At 36.5% G+C, this 17,182-nt stretch overlaps 1 protein-coding gene across 5 annotated transcripts; it reads left to right on the forward strand.

Moving 5' to 3' along the window:
- Positions 1-1,692: 1,692 nt before the first annotated feature.
- Positions 1,693-16,536, forward strand: LOC103711076 (eukaryotic translation initiation factor SUI1 family protein). 5 transcript variants are annotated; one of them, XM_088709786.2, is made up of 10 exons: positions 1,693-1,919; positions 2,779-2,952; positions 7,688-7,799; positions 10,651-10,791; positions 10,882-10,976; positions 11,074-11,493; positions 12,110-12,218; positions 13,062-13,339; positions 13,560-13,930; positions 16,161-16,536. In XM_088709786.2, exons 3-10 carry the CDS (start codon positions 7,770-7,772, stop codon positions 16,283-16,285), a joined length of 1,569 nt encoding a protein of 522 aa, XP_088565912.2. In that variant the 5' UTR covers positions 1,693-1,919; positions 2,779-2,952; positions 7,688-7,769; the 3' UTR covers positions 16,286-16,536. The 5 variants fall into 5 exon arrangements, with proteins under 5 accessions (XP_088565912.2, XP_008795288.2, XP_088565911.2 ...); XM_008797066.5 differs by having other exon boundaries at positions 1,696-1,919; positions 10,601-10,791; XM_088709785.2 differs by having other exon boundaries at positions 1,783-1,923; positions 10,601-10,791.
- Positions 16,537-17,182: the final 646 nt, after the last annotated feature.

Genomic DNA, 17,182 nt, shown 5'->3' on the forward strand with positions numbered 1-17,182 from the left:
TCAATATCCCGGAATCATGGTATACCTAAAAGGCCATGCATACTCCTCATGAAGTCCTCATCTCATTTGTAAGAGCAGAGCAAATGGGGATAGATGAAGATGCAGCACAGAGGGGTCTTTCCATATGATCCTTTATAATGAATCCTACTCCTGCTACAATCTCTTCCATTTACCAATCCAAATTTATCTTGACGCCGAAGGAGATGGATCAATAAGAAGTTACTTACTTTATGTATGACATTGCATGGCAAGATCGGATTCATTAACAAAATATTGTAATAAGGGAGAGTGCTCATTTCTTATCCCAATTTTAGTAGGATTATTTTTTCATTAATCTATTTTTATATTTTTCTTAGAAAATGTGGTTGCTCTTTAGGCGGTGTTTACATTTAAAGTGGAGGGGTTTTCAATGCAGCGGCATCTAGTTTGCATTTTATGGGCACCGTCAGCAACTTTTAGTGATTGAGAGTACAATAACTCTTCTAAATTTTTCAGTTATTAAAGTTTTCGATGGTTAGCATCCTTCTATACTGTGTCTAAGCATGGTAGCATAATAGCTTGGTAGAATATGTGAGAAGGGGAGAGAGTGTTTTGTAAGATTTCTTTAAAATAATAGTAGAAGCCGAATGTAGTAGCACTATTGCTTGAATTTTGTAAAATTTATTTATTAATAAAAATTTAATTATTTTCTCTCTCTAATTTGTTCTATGCCAATATTATTCTTCACAAAATGAGGTTTATGGCGCCAATAGATTTTTTGCTGCCTCAAAACATAGTTGTATTGCCTCCAAAGACATTCAATCATTATCTATTGATTCTTTAGTTTGGAATAATAGAATCTCACTTTCAGCTTGGCGGTTTTTTTGGAATATCTTCCATAGATTAATGATTCAATATTTGAAGAGAAGCTTTGGTTAAATTCACTAAAATGGATGCTTTTAACTCTAAGTGGATGCCTGCTTTTGCAATTCCAAGCTTTCCTGGCCTTATTATAGATACCAGTGAGCCAAAATTTCTCAACATTACACTTTGAGGGTTTAACACCATAATTTTATGCTTTAAGGTTTTAACATCTTCTCATATTAATAATGTCAAATAAGTTTATATACTCAAAAACCTAGTGTATTTAGAAATTCTATATCCTAAAAAGGAATATGGAATCCTAATGTACCTTCACCAATACGACACCATCCAAATTATTCTTTCATATAGAGGGTAGGATGACACCACCTTTTACAAGAGAGTATGATTTGTTTCATTCTTCATGGCTCATGCATATCGCATATATTAGACATTAGTTTGCCATGTTTTTATAGTAGATATGAGTTTTTATTGCGTCGAGCCAAATTAAAGTGAAGCCACATGAAAGCTTTGTGCTAAGTCTATAGCCAAAATCCGCATTGAACGAATTTAAAAGTTCGATGATCTGATTATACTAAATTAAAGTTCAGAAAAAAAATTTAAAACCTTCAAATAGTTCAGAATTTTTTACATGGTTATTTCAAAAAAAAAATAAAAATCTCCAGTTGAATCCTAGATGAACCTCAGATGAGTCATTTAGCCCAAGATTCTCTGCCCCGCTCTTTCCAGCCTGCCCGACCCAGTTTGGGCAGTTTGGGCCCAGACCCAGACCCAGACCAAGTTCCGGAACCACCCAGTTTCAAGAGACGCATCGGTCTCCTTCGGACGTCTGACGTCCGCAAAGGTCGCACCCCGCCGAGATATCTGGGCTCTAGAACCTTCCATTCCCCTCTAGAAGCGAACCCGAAGCGAACGCGAAGCGATCCGTTCCGGCTTCGTATCTCGTCGAGGTCGACCGCTAGAGCTTGGCGACGCACTCGTTTTTCTCTCTTCTATCCCCTCAATAATCCCCCTCAAAATTAAGCTTATTTTGTTCCTCACTTATCGGGCTTCTTTTGGTTGGTATCACTTGATTCATTTTCCTGTTTTTTTTTTAATTTTTTATACAATCAAGATAAAGAATGAAAGGGCAATTACCGGATTATTTTTTCTGCATTTTCTTTGATATTTTGATTCATTTTTGAGTCTCGGTGATATGGTCTTTGGTTTAGCGAGGTATTGGATTCCCTGTTGTATTATAGGAATAAAAGGTGGAGTCAGAAGGGCGCATTATCAAATTTCAAGCTGGGAATTTGTAAAACTTACTGTTATAATCAAGAATCTTTGGTACAGGAAGTGTGATGCCTGATTACATTCTTGGAGGCGATGCTATTAATGTCTTAGTGATAATCTTTGCTTCATGACTCCCACACTTATCGCTCATTTGACCTCTCATGCTAACGATCTTTTCATTTCTTGTTTGAAGATGACATGAGCTGATTCTAGAGATTCAACAGCTTTTGACGCAACTATGAGAATTCTTATTATTCTATTCTTGCACTTGAATTATTGATTTTAGTTTCAGGAAGGATGAATTTGACATTTACCTCATTTGTATGGTAAATGTTGGCACTATGATAAACAATGCTACCTTTTCCGACCTTTTTCAGTGAATCCTATAATAGCTGTACTATGAGGATAAAGAATTTTTGTTTGGAATTTCTTGAATTTGCCAGTGAGGAGGTCATCTATTTTGCATTTTGTACAACTAATACATACCCATGCATCCATTTTCCTTATTTACGGGAGCTAAGGCTCTACTGACTATTGCTCTGGAGTAATAGGGTTGATGATGGCTTTATCGCAATTGAATCTTATAATAGTATTCCATATCAGCACATGAGCGTATGAAATAATTTTAACTTTTAGCTTTTGCAGTTATAACTGGCTTGGCTCTCTTAATACCAGCTGCCCATCATGTTTAAGAAGCCAGTGGAGGCAAAATCAATGCAACGGTTGTCAGGAGCAGACAAGAAGAAGCTTAGAAGAACAACCAAGGAAAGGTTCCCACAAGCCTCGGATGCTGACATTGATGCTATACTTCCTCTGAAGGTAATAACTTTTAATGAATTGACCTATGATCTTACAGAAAACTATAATCAATATATGTTTATCAGACTTAATACAATTAGTACTGAAAGCTAAATGGCATTCTGTTACGCGAGTGGACATTTCTCAGAGCATACGTTCATATGTATTCATGAACAGTAAATGAATGGAAAAACCCCATGCGATGGTATAGTCTCAAAGGGCAAATCTGGATATACTCCATAAATTCATGACCTTATACCACGGTCATGGTCATGATGGGTAAATGTGCAAAAGCGTGTAAAATCTCAAGACTTAAATATTATAATCTTAAGATTTTATACAAGATACTTAAGAACCCATGGTTGAAGCACAAGTGTTGGTTGTGCTAGGCCAAACTGACACATGACCTAGTTTAGCATAACACTTATTTAACCATTTTTAGCCTTTGGCTTAAAATGGTGTATGTTTATTTATTATTATTTTTTAGTCTTAGAATGGTGTGGTATGTGGGCTAGCATGGCATGGCATGGCACGGCACATACCATGCTGGTGGGTGACTGCATGGGCATTGGCATCAATCCTTAAAACCTTGGATTGGAGTTGTATCCATTGAAGCATGTGAAATCCCATGACATGATTATGATGCATGAAGATAAATATGGTGAAGTGTGTACAACCTTGTTGGTAGCAGGCGAAATCACCAGAATGCTTATTTTACATTGATGACAGAATGAGCCCTAAATTTGGGAAAACCTCATGATGTGATCATTATTTATTGATATTGGAAATGCATCAAATGTTATCATGTTGGCAAATCCGCATTTAAGCGTGCTATGTTTTGTAAATAATGTTGTTTAATTGGAACAATTGGTGCCGAGAAATTTATATCTATAGCATAAATGTTGCAACACATTCAATATTTTCAATGACAGCTGTGTTGGCCCCCGGCTGCCTAGATGGTATGCATAGGTGGGGTCACCTAGACACCTGCCTTAATATCTTGTATCATGTGCTGGTATTGAGGATGAAATCTATTTGTAAATAAGTATTGGATGAGGTCAAGATGATAGTTCTCACTGATTTACTTCAACTTATTTGATATGTTATGTTCCATGCAATGTTCCTTGGACACTCGACACCTGAATCTGACATGTAATCATCTAAATATTGGACATGGGGACACATCTCTACTTTATACATGCATGCGTAAGTATGTTTCAACATAGACATATAATGAATAATGAGCTTGACCTATGATTCTTAAGCTTATAAAATTTGAGAAAAAGGTTGTTAATTCTTATGCTAGAGTTTTTTTTTTTATTATTTTTTATAAAACTTTCATATGGAAGTGCCAAAAGTAGACACATAATGATGATGGCATCAAAATTTGATAATATGAAGTGTCAAGGAATATTATGAAGCATCCCAAGTGTCCAAATGTTTGACATGTCAAACAATCCAAAATTTAGAGTGTCCAAATAACATTGGTTCCATTTGTTGGATTATAACTATCATTATATTTTTCTTTATATTCATTATTTATTCTTAATTTATTATTTTCTAGCTGCCTTGACCTCTGGTAGATGGTTATTGCTAATAAATGAGTGAGAGTAATGCTCGTTATGTATTGCTCGTAATACATTATGAGAATTAGCTGCTTCATATTAGGCATGAAGTTACTCATAGCCAGCTGCTGGCATGCCAAGGCATATGCACTATCATAAGTTCCATATTTGGGCATAATTTAGTGATGTTAAAATTTTTTAATTTCAGAAAAATCTATTAAATTCAGGAAAGTTGGGTAAATTTGGAAAATTAAATTAACGATAAGTATAAAAAGGATAAAACATTAAAACTTTTAGTATTTTCATAATTACTTTATATTAACTAAACCCAAGGAATATGTGGAAGATGTAAAAGAAATTTCTTCTTCTTCTTCTTCTTCTAAATACGATGTAGAAGATTTTTTTTAAAAAACAAAATACATGAGGAAGCCAAAATGCTTATTCTAGCGGAGGGAAGTGAAAATTGACTCTGATTATTCTAGTTTAGAAAGCTTTGGTGGTGTCCATGGATCTTTTGATTTTACTCTCCCCAAGTTTGAACGAAACCCAAGTCGTCTATTCCCTTCTTTCTCCCCTTCTCTCCCAATCAATGTTTTTTCTTTTCCAGTTGCTTATCTCACATGGTTTCTAGCATGCTCAAGATCGTGACCTCACCTCAAGATAAACATGAACTCTCATGTTTTATTCGCGAATTCAGCGAATCCTACAAATTATTTATGGCCCGTTCATGCATCTTTGGATAGTTTGCAGAATAGTTCACGTGGCTTTTATATGACAAATAATTCATGAGTTTTTTTAAAAAATCACCAAATATTGCAGCTACGCTCATATAGTTACAATATTAGCATAATTACAGTATTTGGCAAATGTGGCTATTCCCATATGTAGAATCATGATATGATGCTCATGCAAACTAATCATTCAAGCACATGCTTTGAAATTTGAGCATCTAACATTTTTGTTGAAGGTGTAATGCATTATATATGTTGAGTGTAATTGCTTGATGGAACTTAAATATTGAGTTATTGGCTAAAGTTACCATGAAGGAAAAAATTCACTGATGTGTGAGTAGCATCACAATGCATATGTTGGATTTGTAGTTAGGTTGGCTCTTAACTAATCCATGGGAGGAAACTCTCAGATCCTAGGAAGCCTTTATGGATCATATTAAGATAGCGTCATGCCCTGAAGGCTAGCAAGAAGTCTAATGATTTATTTGGCTCAACACAAGTGGGACATGTAGGGAACTATGGCCACAAGGCCAAATATTAAGTATCTGATGTTCTGAACCCAATTTAACACTAATTTGGCTGATCAATCCGTATCAGGAAATATTGCAAAATAATTATTGTGATGTAATAGGATACTAGTGCAAGATTTCCACCAAACTATTATGGCATCGGAGATAGCTAGGGTATACACGGACCGTCTAGATTTGTGTATGTATGACTGAGAAAGATTCATGAACTTGGTCATTAATTTGGATTTTCTCAAACCCAAGAATGATAAATTTTTTTCTGTATATTGATGCCTAGGCTTAATGACAACAGATATGAGTACCTGACCATATCATGTGCATATGTATTATATGATTGCTCATGGCTATGAGTACCTGACCATATCATGTGCATATGTATTAAGCAATTTGGCTGGCCATCTTCATGAGTTAGTGTTGTTCCATATAAATTTCACTTTTACATAATCTCAGCCTAATTCCTTGTAACTCCTGATCTTGAGGGGCAGCTTTCTAGTGAGGAGCAATCATGTGGGTGGGACCAGATATATAAGTTGATGTAATCATGGTACCAGATATTGTGAACTGATCTTTGGGTTTAATGCCAACTCTGATGTAGATTATCTGTAACTGTGGCTTTGGCTGCATCATTTGGAAATTATATTCTCACATGAGAATAATCTGTGAAGTGTGAACGTTTCTTGCAAGTTTCTATCACTGTTTTTTCACTGTTTTTTCAGCCTTCTTTATACAATCCATTAATTTGATTCAATACTATTGTCTTCTCATATAAAAAATGTAAAGATAGAGGACGGAATGGATGCTACATGATGGCTGATCACTTCTAGATACATAGGAACTGGAAAATCATGGCAAAGAGACCATCATATCTGCTAAGAAGCTTGTTTTCTCCTAGTGAGCTGACCATGAATCCTTGATCATGGGAATGTGCTTATTGAAGTCTAATCATTGAAAGTTGAAACCTAAAACATCAGAGAGTTTTAACAATCAAAAGGTGCGGTTCTTCTAAGGGTATCAAATATGCCTTCAGATGTGCAAATGGAATGAGAGATTAGTTATTTATGAAGGGGATGTTCCCAAGGGTTTGTTAAATGTCTAGCAAACACTGCAGGGTCGCAATTCTGTTGGCATTTGTAGGAAATGATTTTGTTCCATGGTAGTGATTTTTTCCCTATGATGGATACTTCTTATCATTCACCACTATTGCCTATCTGCAACACCAAATAAAAGTTGGCCTTGCATTTCTGGGAAGTACTGATTGATGTCTGCATGCATTGTCATTTTTTATTTGGGAGTTATATAGAACCATGTTTCTCGATCATTTCTGGGCATCAGGTGTGTCACTTATCTAATTTGCAATAAATATTTCTTGGCATTTGTGACAATAGTTAATTTCCTGGTTAATATATTTTTACTCTGTATCATGATACTTTCAGATTAAATGTGTATTGAAATGCGTGGATTGTTTTTTAGTAGTTAAACCACTTGATCACTGCTATATATTTTATGCTTTATTGGTTGAATTGCTCATTTTCATATATTATATGACTTTCAGTTAATAGATTCTAATTTATTACCAGCAACTGTTCAATTGAATCCATTTTGACATGCACTGCCTGTTATGATGCATTGTCCTCATTTTCGATTTGCAGATGGACATGGGTTGGAGTGTAGATTCTCTGTTGTTTAATAGCATTATAAGTATCTATTTATGAAAATATTATATTATTTTCTGCTTGAAGAATATATCTGTTTCTTTTGAGATTCTATAGCACGACTTTTTATATCAGGTTAGGTGAGCCCGTCCTTTTCAAAAGTATACCGTGTAAATTTTTTGATGCTTTTGGATGCGGCTTTTAGTTGCTTATTTTAATTCATAGATTCTTATATGGTAAAACAATCTTTTTTATTCCTTATACCATAATATATGTTTTAGGCTGAGATAACAGTAGCTAAGTACCCAAATCGCGTGCATGTGTACGGTGTAGAAGGAAGCTTTCCAATTCTTTTTGATATTGATGGGCGAGGCACTGAGATATTTCCCACAGGTTAGTGTATTCTGCCATTTTTCTGCTTGCACATTTTTCCTTCTGCTATTAATTACTCCGTCCTTTATATTTGAGTTACTTCCATATGTTTTTGCCCTACTAGGCGTGCCATTTGTCATCATAATTGTCTTCTCTAAGAAGCAGATAAAATTTAGCATGTTGCAGCAAGTCTTGTCCATTAGTATGAAATGGTCCAGAAGTCTATAATTTCCTATCCAGTTTTTTGGCTCTTTGTTTCAAATGCAGTGACAGAATTTTTGTGGTTGTGCATTACAGTCCAAAAGTCTGCTTTTTTCCTGCAATTTTTCTTGCTCTCTCTCTCTCTCTCTCTCTACAGGACTATTAGTTGCAACATACAAAAAAAGGTGAATGGTTGGATCGGGTTGGCTTTGATCATGAGGAAAAACCACCTCAAAAGTTCCCTGACTGGATCAAGGAGGGATTGACCCTAACTCCCCACTGTTTGATTCACTTTAGGTTGGGTCTAGACTCTAGACTTCCTATATCCCAATTTATTTATCTAGCATACAATATTTTATTTATGATCTGTTCGACCAAACAATATCTAATAAGAAAAGGCTGCAGTACCAGCCTAAGTCAGAATACATGGTTTTGATTTAGGCTTTTAAGCATCACATCTTTCATCTAGATACAAGCCAACATTGTTGATATCAGTGTTTTAAAACGGTTGACCCATCTTGAATCACTTTGGTGGCTGGGCAATGGTTTCTGATTCAACTATGGTCACACCATGGTTTGACTGGGCTATCATCTTTCCAAATCCCAATGTATAAGCAAATTGTCCCCAAATTCCCTTCTCAACTCTCTCCCAACACCTCAAGCTTACTCTATCAAATCTAGGATCTTCTTCATCTCCCAGACTCTAGAATGGAGCCATCCTCGCCAATATATCTACTCCTCCTGATCCCTCTGTTGGGTCTTTTGCTTTCTTGGGTCAATCTAAAAGAGAAGAAGAGGGAATGGTGGAGCAGAGCTCTGAGCAACAACATCGACCTTCGGCATCCTCATCCCTAGATTTCTCTTTCTCTCTCTCTCAATGATGATGATGTTCTTTTCTCCTTTCCATGTGACCTCGACATTTTAAATCTGTTTATACGAGAACAGTCGCCCCCCCCCCCCCCCCCCCCCCCCCCCCACAACAAAACCCTCAAAAAAAAAAAAGAAGAAAAGCCATGGCATGGAGACTGGAGAGAGAGGAAGGGGAAAGAGACAGGGAAGACTAGGGGAAAGAGACAGGGAAGACTAGGGTATGGATAAGGTTTCAGTCTTTCTTGCAGCTAGCTGCGAGTTTTAGCTTGATCTGGCCAACAACGGCCTATGGTTGATAGGTCTAATGGGTGGACTGGTCTATCCTTAAGTTTTGAAATAGGTATCTGTATACGTATGTTAAAATTTTCTCTGACAGATTGAGATTGCATTTGGTGAGCTCAAAATGCAAGCAATTAGTTTTTTCTTCCTTTCCTCTCTAATTGTAAGGAAAGAAAATAATTAACCTTTATCTCTAAAACCAAGGATATAGCCAGTCTTGCCATATGATAAGTACGTCTCAGATAGTTACTAGCTTGATATGAGGATTACATATAGATGCTGGATGGCCACCACCACACATGGGGTGTTGTAGCTCCTGGTTTACATTGGTAACTATTGATTGTTATTATCCCATATTGTAGCACCTGCAGCTATGTGCTATGATGTATGCTAGTATGGATTCGCTTGTGGTTGGGCTAGTTGTAAATACAACCAAACTTGCATGAATTTAAACATATCACTGAGGTATTTGGTTTTTTACTCTCCTCTCAAGTTTCTGAATTTCTTGGAGTATTTTTTTTTTCTTTTTCTGTATATACTAAATCATATTTATTTTAATTTGTATGTTTATGTTTTTAATATACTAGTGTCTTCTACATGCGATGCATATGATAGAATATATAATTTTTGTGATTTATTAATTACAGAAATATTCAGGGGAGTAAGAAGGTTATAATTTTTTGGGAGATAAAGAAATGGACTAATGGCTCTTAGACTTCTGCTTCTTTAATTTTATAGTATCAAAAAAATATATTTATTGGGAGTCATATTTATTTGTTCTCCCTCCCTCTCTCTCTCTCTATTAATTACATTATCATTTCATTGAAGACATTATTGATTGTTCCCTTTCAATTACAAGGTCCCGCCATAAAGGACATTCAAGTTACAAAGAAAAGTCTAGGTACAAAAGCTTCTTCCTTATATCGTGGCTTATGTGTTTAGGCTATGTTTATCCACGAGCTTTAAGATAAAAATTACATTTGATGGGGTGGATAAATAGTTTGTGTTTTGAAGACCTGCTCATGGAGTAACTATTGAGAATAGTCAAGACACAAGAAATGAGCATAGATACCTTCTATAGCTTAACATTCTATTTTTGTATCTTTCAGCAATACGGCGTTTGTTCCTGCGCTAGCGTGCATGTTTTGCCAACAACCTTTTTGCTAACCTGAACAGCATGATCTGCAATATTTATCTTTAGCAAAAACATGGAATAGGTGCCCATGTACAGGTTTTTTTAATAAGGTTTTGTCAAGTTCTATTTCAATGACAATATGGACAATATGATTTTGTTGAAGTGGGGTTGCCTGTACTGCATATTATTCTGATGGCATTTCATCTTGTCCTAACCTTGCTTGATTGTTTATGAGGTTATTGATTGATTTCTAACTATTCATTTGGCTCTTTAGAGACTTGTAAATTGGTTTTCTTTAACTTAATTACCTTAAGGAAACATCATCTCGAGCTTGCAGTTTATGCGCTCTGGAAGGTTCCTGAACTTTTACCTGCATTTCTGCTCAAGGGGGGTGAGGTATCTCGCTATGTCATTGGAGGTGCTGATTTGATGTTCCCGGGTATTAGCATACCTCCAGAAGGGCTGCCTCCATTCTTAGCTGGGCAGCCATGGGCAGTGAAAGTCCCAGGCAACCCAGCACCAGTTGCAGTATGTGTTTCAACTGCTTCTTCCATCCAGTTAGTTGCCATATAGAAATGCTGGCATGCATCTTACATAACCACTATCCAATTTTTACAGGTTGGAACCACCACTATGAGTAGTGCAGAAGCCTTAAAAGCTGGTTTGCGGGGCAAGGCTTTGCGAATAACACATTGTTATCATGATTCATTGTGGCAAGTATAGTGGCCTGAAGGACTAGATGCTTTTCTTAAATCTTTGAGACTTTGATAGTACTGGATTTAACATATATTTTACTAAATTTTCTCACAGGGAATCAGTTGAAGGTCACTATGTTCCAAATGCAGGATTTTTGGAAGATGTTGTCGTTGAAGATCCTGCATTGTTTTCAGTTTCTCAGTTATCTGATGCTTCTGGAGATGCTTCAAGCAGCTTACATGGTGACAAAGTCATAGAAAAAGGAGAAGCAGATTCAGATATGCATACTGAAAAAGATGTTGATGCTCCACAGGATGTTGATATTAGCAATGAAACCTGTGAAGAAGAGGTTGCTGCTGATATGAGTGGGTTAAAGGTATCAGATAATGTACGTGCTGAAGAATCAAACAATGAGAAGGAACAGCAGACTATATCCAGTGAAGAAGTAGATTTTCTTTTGGACAAATGCCTTTTGCAAGCATTGCACACAAGTGTAAAAGATAAAGACCTTCCCATGCCTGGTAGCACATTATGGTACTCCACATGGAACTCACTTTTCTTCCCCTTTCCAACATAAACTTGTTTTAAATTTATTGAATCTTGACTCATGGTTGGTGAGTTAGATGATGCCTACTAAATAGGTTTTCATTATTGTTATTATTAGCTTGGTTCTTTTCGATCATGCTCGAGTCCTGCCCATATTGCCTACTACATTATGGATGTTGTTGTTGGGCTGTGGACTTATTCTTGAGCAATGTTGGTTATATAACAGACAAGAACAGCTGAATGCAGATGTCTCATCTTCATTTATTTGAAATATAAGCGTTCTTACTAATAGAAAATTGAGAATAGTTTTACAAATTTCTAATTATTTCTGTAGGAAATAGCTAAATTAAGATGCTCAACATTGTTTACGCAGTTGAGAGGATGTTATGATTTAATGTGGCTGTGCATATCATACTTCTTTGTTGGGCTCATCAAACCCATCTTTATGGGAATCCCAATAAATCTTGCTTCCCCACTGTTTGAAGTATAATTATTACCATTTGGTCTGATTATTTTCATTAGTATCCTGTGTTTTGCTTTTCTTCACATTCTTTTCTCAAGTCTCTTATAATGCTTACAACTCCTATATGCTTATGATGTGTAGGTCAAACCATATACTGCCCTGTAGGCCTCCAGGCATCACTTTGGACATTAAAAAGTCATCTCATAAAAAACTATCAAAGTGGTTACTAGCTAAATCTTCTGCTGGGCTGGTAAGCATAACTATAAACTCATACTGGATATTCTGAAAAGAAACTTTGGAAATATACAGTATGGCATGTTCTTCTTTTGATTAGTTTTGGACAGCATGGTAGGGTATGAATATCATTCATTCATACCTAAATTTATTTAGCAAACAATGAAATTTGTGTTTTATTGAGTTATTGCAGTTTCGAGGTTTTTTTTTTTTGATGTGTGAAAAGAAGCATCTCAAGAGTCCTTTATTGTATAAAATATTATCAATTTATATTTCTGTCCGCGATTAGGGTAAAATCTTATTATGCTATGTATGTTTTACTTTTTTCTAGGCAATAGATTCTCACACAGCCAGAGGGTATTAAGGAAAGTTTATCATCGCTACATAGCTTGCTGGCTATGTCTGGGGTTGCTAGAATGACTCTCTCTTTCTCTGTAGATAATTTGGGAAAGCTCCTTTTTTTGGTTACCTAATTCAACCTGTCCGAGTCACATACCAGGCTAACCTATCACTAATAATGGAGGAGAAAACATGTCTGCAACACTTTCCAAGCAAAGACTATAACTAACATTCCTTTAAGAGATATGGTTGTGCATGTTGATGGGGTGCTTTGGCTATCCAAAAGGGTATCATGGTAATGAATTACTGGAGGAAGTAATATTGTATGTATCAACCCTAAACCCTAAATCCTAAACCCTAAACCCTCTCTTTGTTTCTTTACATATATAACAAAACTGCATGAATGTGTAGAGTGGGTGCGTACTTAAATTTGTCAGGCATTTGAACCATCTTAAGCAAAGACTACAGGATCTATAATTTTCTAATACTTTATTTAACGTTAGTTGCATAAACTTGACAGATATCAGCAAAGGAGGATAAATATAAGAAAGAGGTCATGTTACTTGCTGTTAACCATGCTCACCAAGACTACATGTCCTTCAGACCAGAAAAGCAAGTAGTAGAGACTGCTGATCAGAGGTATGATTCCTCAGTTGGTGAAGTGCGGCATGCTAAACAGCAACTTGAGGTAGCTGAAATTTATAAGCCAAGTACGCACGTCAAACCCATATTCACATCACTTGGAGCTGACGCCGGGAAATATTACAGTGCATCAGAGGCATCTGAGATTGTCTTCAGGTTAGCTGCCATAAATTCATTGTTTTATTTGTGGGAGTATTTGCTTAATCAGGATTTCAATGAAAGCCTCATAATTTTCTTTCATATGTCACAAATCATCACAAGTTAGAAGGTTTATTGTTGGACTTCACCTTTTCTTCTTATATTTCCATTTGTATGCTATATTGCTGATTTTGGAAACTTCACTTTGTTTATGTCAAAATTTTTGCCGGCTATTCAGTTATGTGGAGAAAGAAAATTTGGTCAAGCCATCGGATAAGGCAACGGTAGTTCTGGATGCTATACTATGTGATGCTCTCTTCAAAGGGACCATCAAGAAGGGCTCAACTTACCCAACAGAGATCCATAAGAAAGACTTAGGAGTGACATTTCTAAACCGGCTGCAAGCCCACCATAGGGTGTCCAGAGGAAATGATGTTGCTGTGCGTAAGGGTGCAATTAGGTCCATTCAAATTATGACTGAACGACGTCAGGGAAACAAGAAAGTGACAAGAGTCTCAGGGCTAGAGTCTTTCTTAATGGATGCTGAATTATTAGCATCTGAGCTTCAAAAGAAATTTGCTTGCAGTACATCTGTGGCAGAGCTTCCAGGTATGACATCTTATTGATTTTACATAAGATCTTCTCCGCTCTTGTTTGCTCTTGATGAATTGTGTCATTTATATTTTTCGCGCTATCAACTGAGGTCTATATTTTTGGAAGGTTGTTTTGTATCAGCCAACTGATTGCAATGAACTAAAGGTTGTGCTGGTGTTAGGGTCTCTGATGCTCTTCGTGGGTTAGGTGCATGTCTTTTTTTCTGCTTCCATTATCCAAGACTCTACTTGCAGACCATACCTAAATGTCTTGCCAATGCCCATGGCTAATGTGGCGTATGGTTTCTTAAAGCTAAGCTAAAGGGTCTGTATAACATAGAGATGATGTTTTGGATGCCCACTTGCGCCATGTCTGTCATATGTTGGCTCCTATTTTGTCAGCTAGTTGCTTAGGAGAACGATTTGATGAATGGAGTAAACATAAGTATAGTTACCTCTGCAATGATCCAGCTGGAGATCCCAGCCCTAGCATAACACGGATACCTGACTATTTATGCCAGTCTTTCTTTCATATAAATCTGATACTTTCCCATGCTACTGTTGTATGACATATTATTGATGCTAGGACAGCTAAACCTCCTAGATTTTCCAACCATTGTGAGATAGTTATCTTCTAATCAAAAAAAGGAGATGGTTATCTTGTTTGTGGTCAAAATTGGTCAGAGTGTTGTTTCATTCAAATCAGTTCTGTTCTCAGGTGAAACAGAGTTCCTATCTAATATTAGGCAAGATGGTAACATTTCAATCCCTCAAACCAAAAAATCTGAAATGTTAATAGTCAATACACCAAGATAAAAGTGGTTGAGCAACATTTTGCTTTTGGTCGTAGTACTTTATGACATTTGACTTGCAATTATATTTGAACATCTGCAGAGAAAAGATAGTTATGCACATTGATATTGCATTTTGTTTCTTTTTTTTTTTTTTGAAGAGCAACTTGTCTGTTCCATTTTGTAAGGTGGTTGTTTCTTTGATTAGGGCTTGTTCTGCTTGGTAAGCTGTATTCAAATATGCCTTCTTCAATGCACTGCATAGACTCAAAGAAACCTAATGCTAAAACCCATGTTCATAAAATGCTATGGAAATTTAATACATGCCCAAGTATTTAGTCAGAATGCCTAGGCAGCGAGGTGGATCAGCTAGGGTTCAAAATTATATGTAGATTTTGACTTTGTAATGGTTTATACTTACTGTAGATATACTTAGGGCCTGTTTTGGAAGTTGCTTCCAGATCACTTCCCAAACGCATCCTTAATGGTTCTTTCTGGATCTTTTATATGGTGTTCGGAAGCAGAAATAGAGAACTAAACATACATTCTGCATACAATTTTTGATGCCATGATTAATTATACAGCTAAATCACCCTGAATATTAAAAAAAGATTTTTTTTCTTTTTTCTTATAATTATTATAAGTTACTATTTATGATAATTCTCTATGATTTGATAAGTTGGAAAACCTAACAACTTCTGTATCTTGTTTATTTATGATGACTTTTCATCATACTGATATAACATAGTGGCTCTCTTGTAGGAATTGTTACCTAGATGGTCCGGCCACCTAAACATCTGCCGATATGAATCCATACGGATGCTTGAATATTATTCATTTGCATACACCTTGGGGAGGTGTGGAACCACATGCCCATCACAATTACCTAAGTTGACTGCCTATGTGCGTAGTTTGCCCTAACCAATTTGCCAAATGACCCTTGTTGTTCATGATTTTCCCCTCGTGGTAGTGATCTCAGTATTTTCTAGCATGCTTTGGCATTAATTGATGATGTATGAAACTTGTCCCTACGACAGGTCAAGTAGGATGATAAATAGTCAGATAGTGTCGAACTAATACTTAATGCATATAATTATGACAATGTATAGCGTCGAACTAATAGTTGATGCATCTAATTTCAACCACATACCTTAAGAGTACAGAGTACAACAGAAGTACAAGAAAGAGTCAATGGAACACAGTTTTTGTTTTGAGTGAAGACATTAGTTACTGATAGTATTGAACTATCCAAGAAGAGTGCTGCTGGCCGCTTGCTAGATACCATGTTCTAGTATCTCTCTGTGCCCCTGATTACTTCTCTATATTCTGCATAATGCCTTATCTCCAAATTTTTATTGAGAAAATCAGCATTGCTGCATCAATGTACATTTTTCTCACTGCTTCACTCCTGGGCCACAGTTGCTTAAGAATGACAACTTCCATAATGAATTTCAGGTAAGAAAGGGCAGCATGAGGTGCTGGTTCAAGGTGGAGTGATCGATGACCTTGCAAAACATCTTGTTGACCACCATGGCATACCAAAGAGGTACATTGAGGTGCTCGACAAAACCAAGAAATAAGAGGCAGGAAGCCTAGTCTTGAACTAAATATAACTAGTAAAGCCAGGAGACCCCAGGGCTCCTCTTTTCAATAGTAGAGCAGTTTAGGGAGTTTTTTTTTTTACAAGGAAAAGATATGATACCTGTGTCCTCTCGAAGCATATAATAAATTAGTGGAACTTGTATTACCGATTGGGAGTTCATTTCAAACTGAACACCAGTGTAATGTTGCAGCTGCTTTGAATATGTTAAATTCCTGTTTTATTGTATAATGAATTGTGCAGCTCTGTTAGCTCTCAAGTTTCCAACGGTTGGATGAATGACATCGGTGATGGCCACATTGGTGATGGCCTTCTTATGCCGATAACCTGCATTTTCCTTTGGACGTCAAGCTACTAATGTGATGGCACTTTGGACTGCACTTGCTGATGGGCACCAGGGAAGGGAAAAAGCAACTAATTGTGTTCAATTATATCACCCTCCTAAAGTGAATACTTGTTTTTGCATTCATTTAGGGATCTGAATTAAAGCAAATATACTTTGTGGGTGACCGAAACAAAAAAGAAATTACAGGTGTCAATTCCTTTTTCTTGGGAAATTCTTATTCATAATATCTGACAGCTGCTAGATGTATATGTTGTTATATCAGGGTTGCTGCTGTGCACTGGAATTATACTGTTTTTGTTGCGCTACAAAGCTGTTGAAAAATGTTGGAAATTTTGCTGCATTCTAACGCTGTTTACAGTATCTTGAGATTTCCTGCAGGGCAGATCTAAAATGCAACCCACCTAAGCCGTACCTGGCGATTTCAGCCACACGGCGATCCCAAGGTGAGATAAGATTTCTCGTCTTTGTCCGTGGGTTATATATACTTCTCTAGGGCCATTTTGAAAGCTTTTAGTAGGTTGTACTCGATAC

This window comes from Phoenix dactylifera, chromosome 13 (assembly GCF_051530095.1).
Source record: "Phoenix dactylifera cultivar Ajwa chromosome 13, Ajwa_hap1_PhDact_Kaust_v1.1, whole genome shotgun sequence".
Taxonomy (NCBI): Eukaryota; Viridiplantae; Streptophyta; class Magnoliopsida; order Arecales; family Arecaceae; genus Phoenix; species Phoenix dactylifera.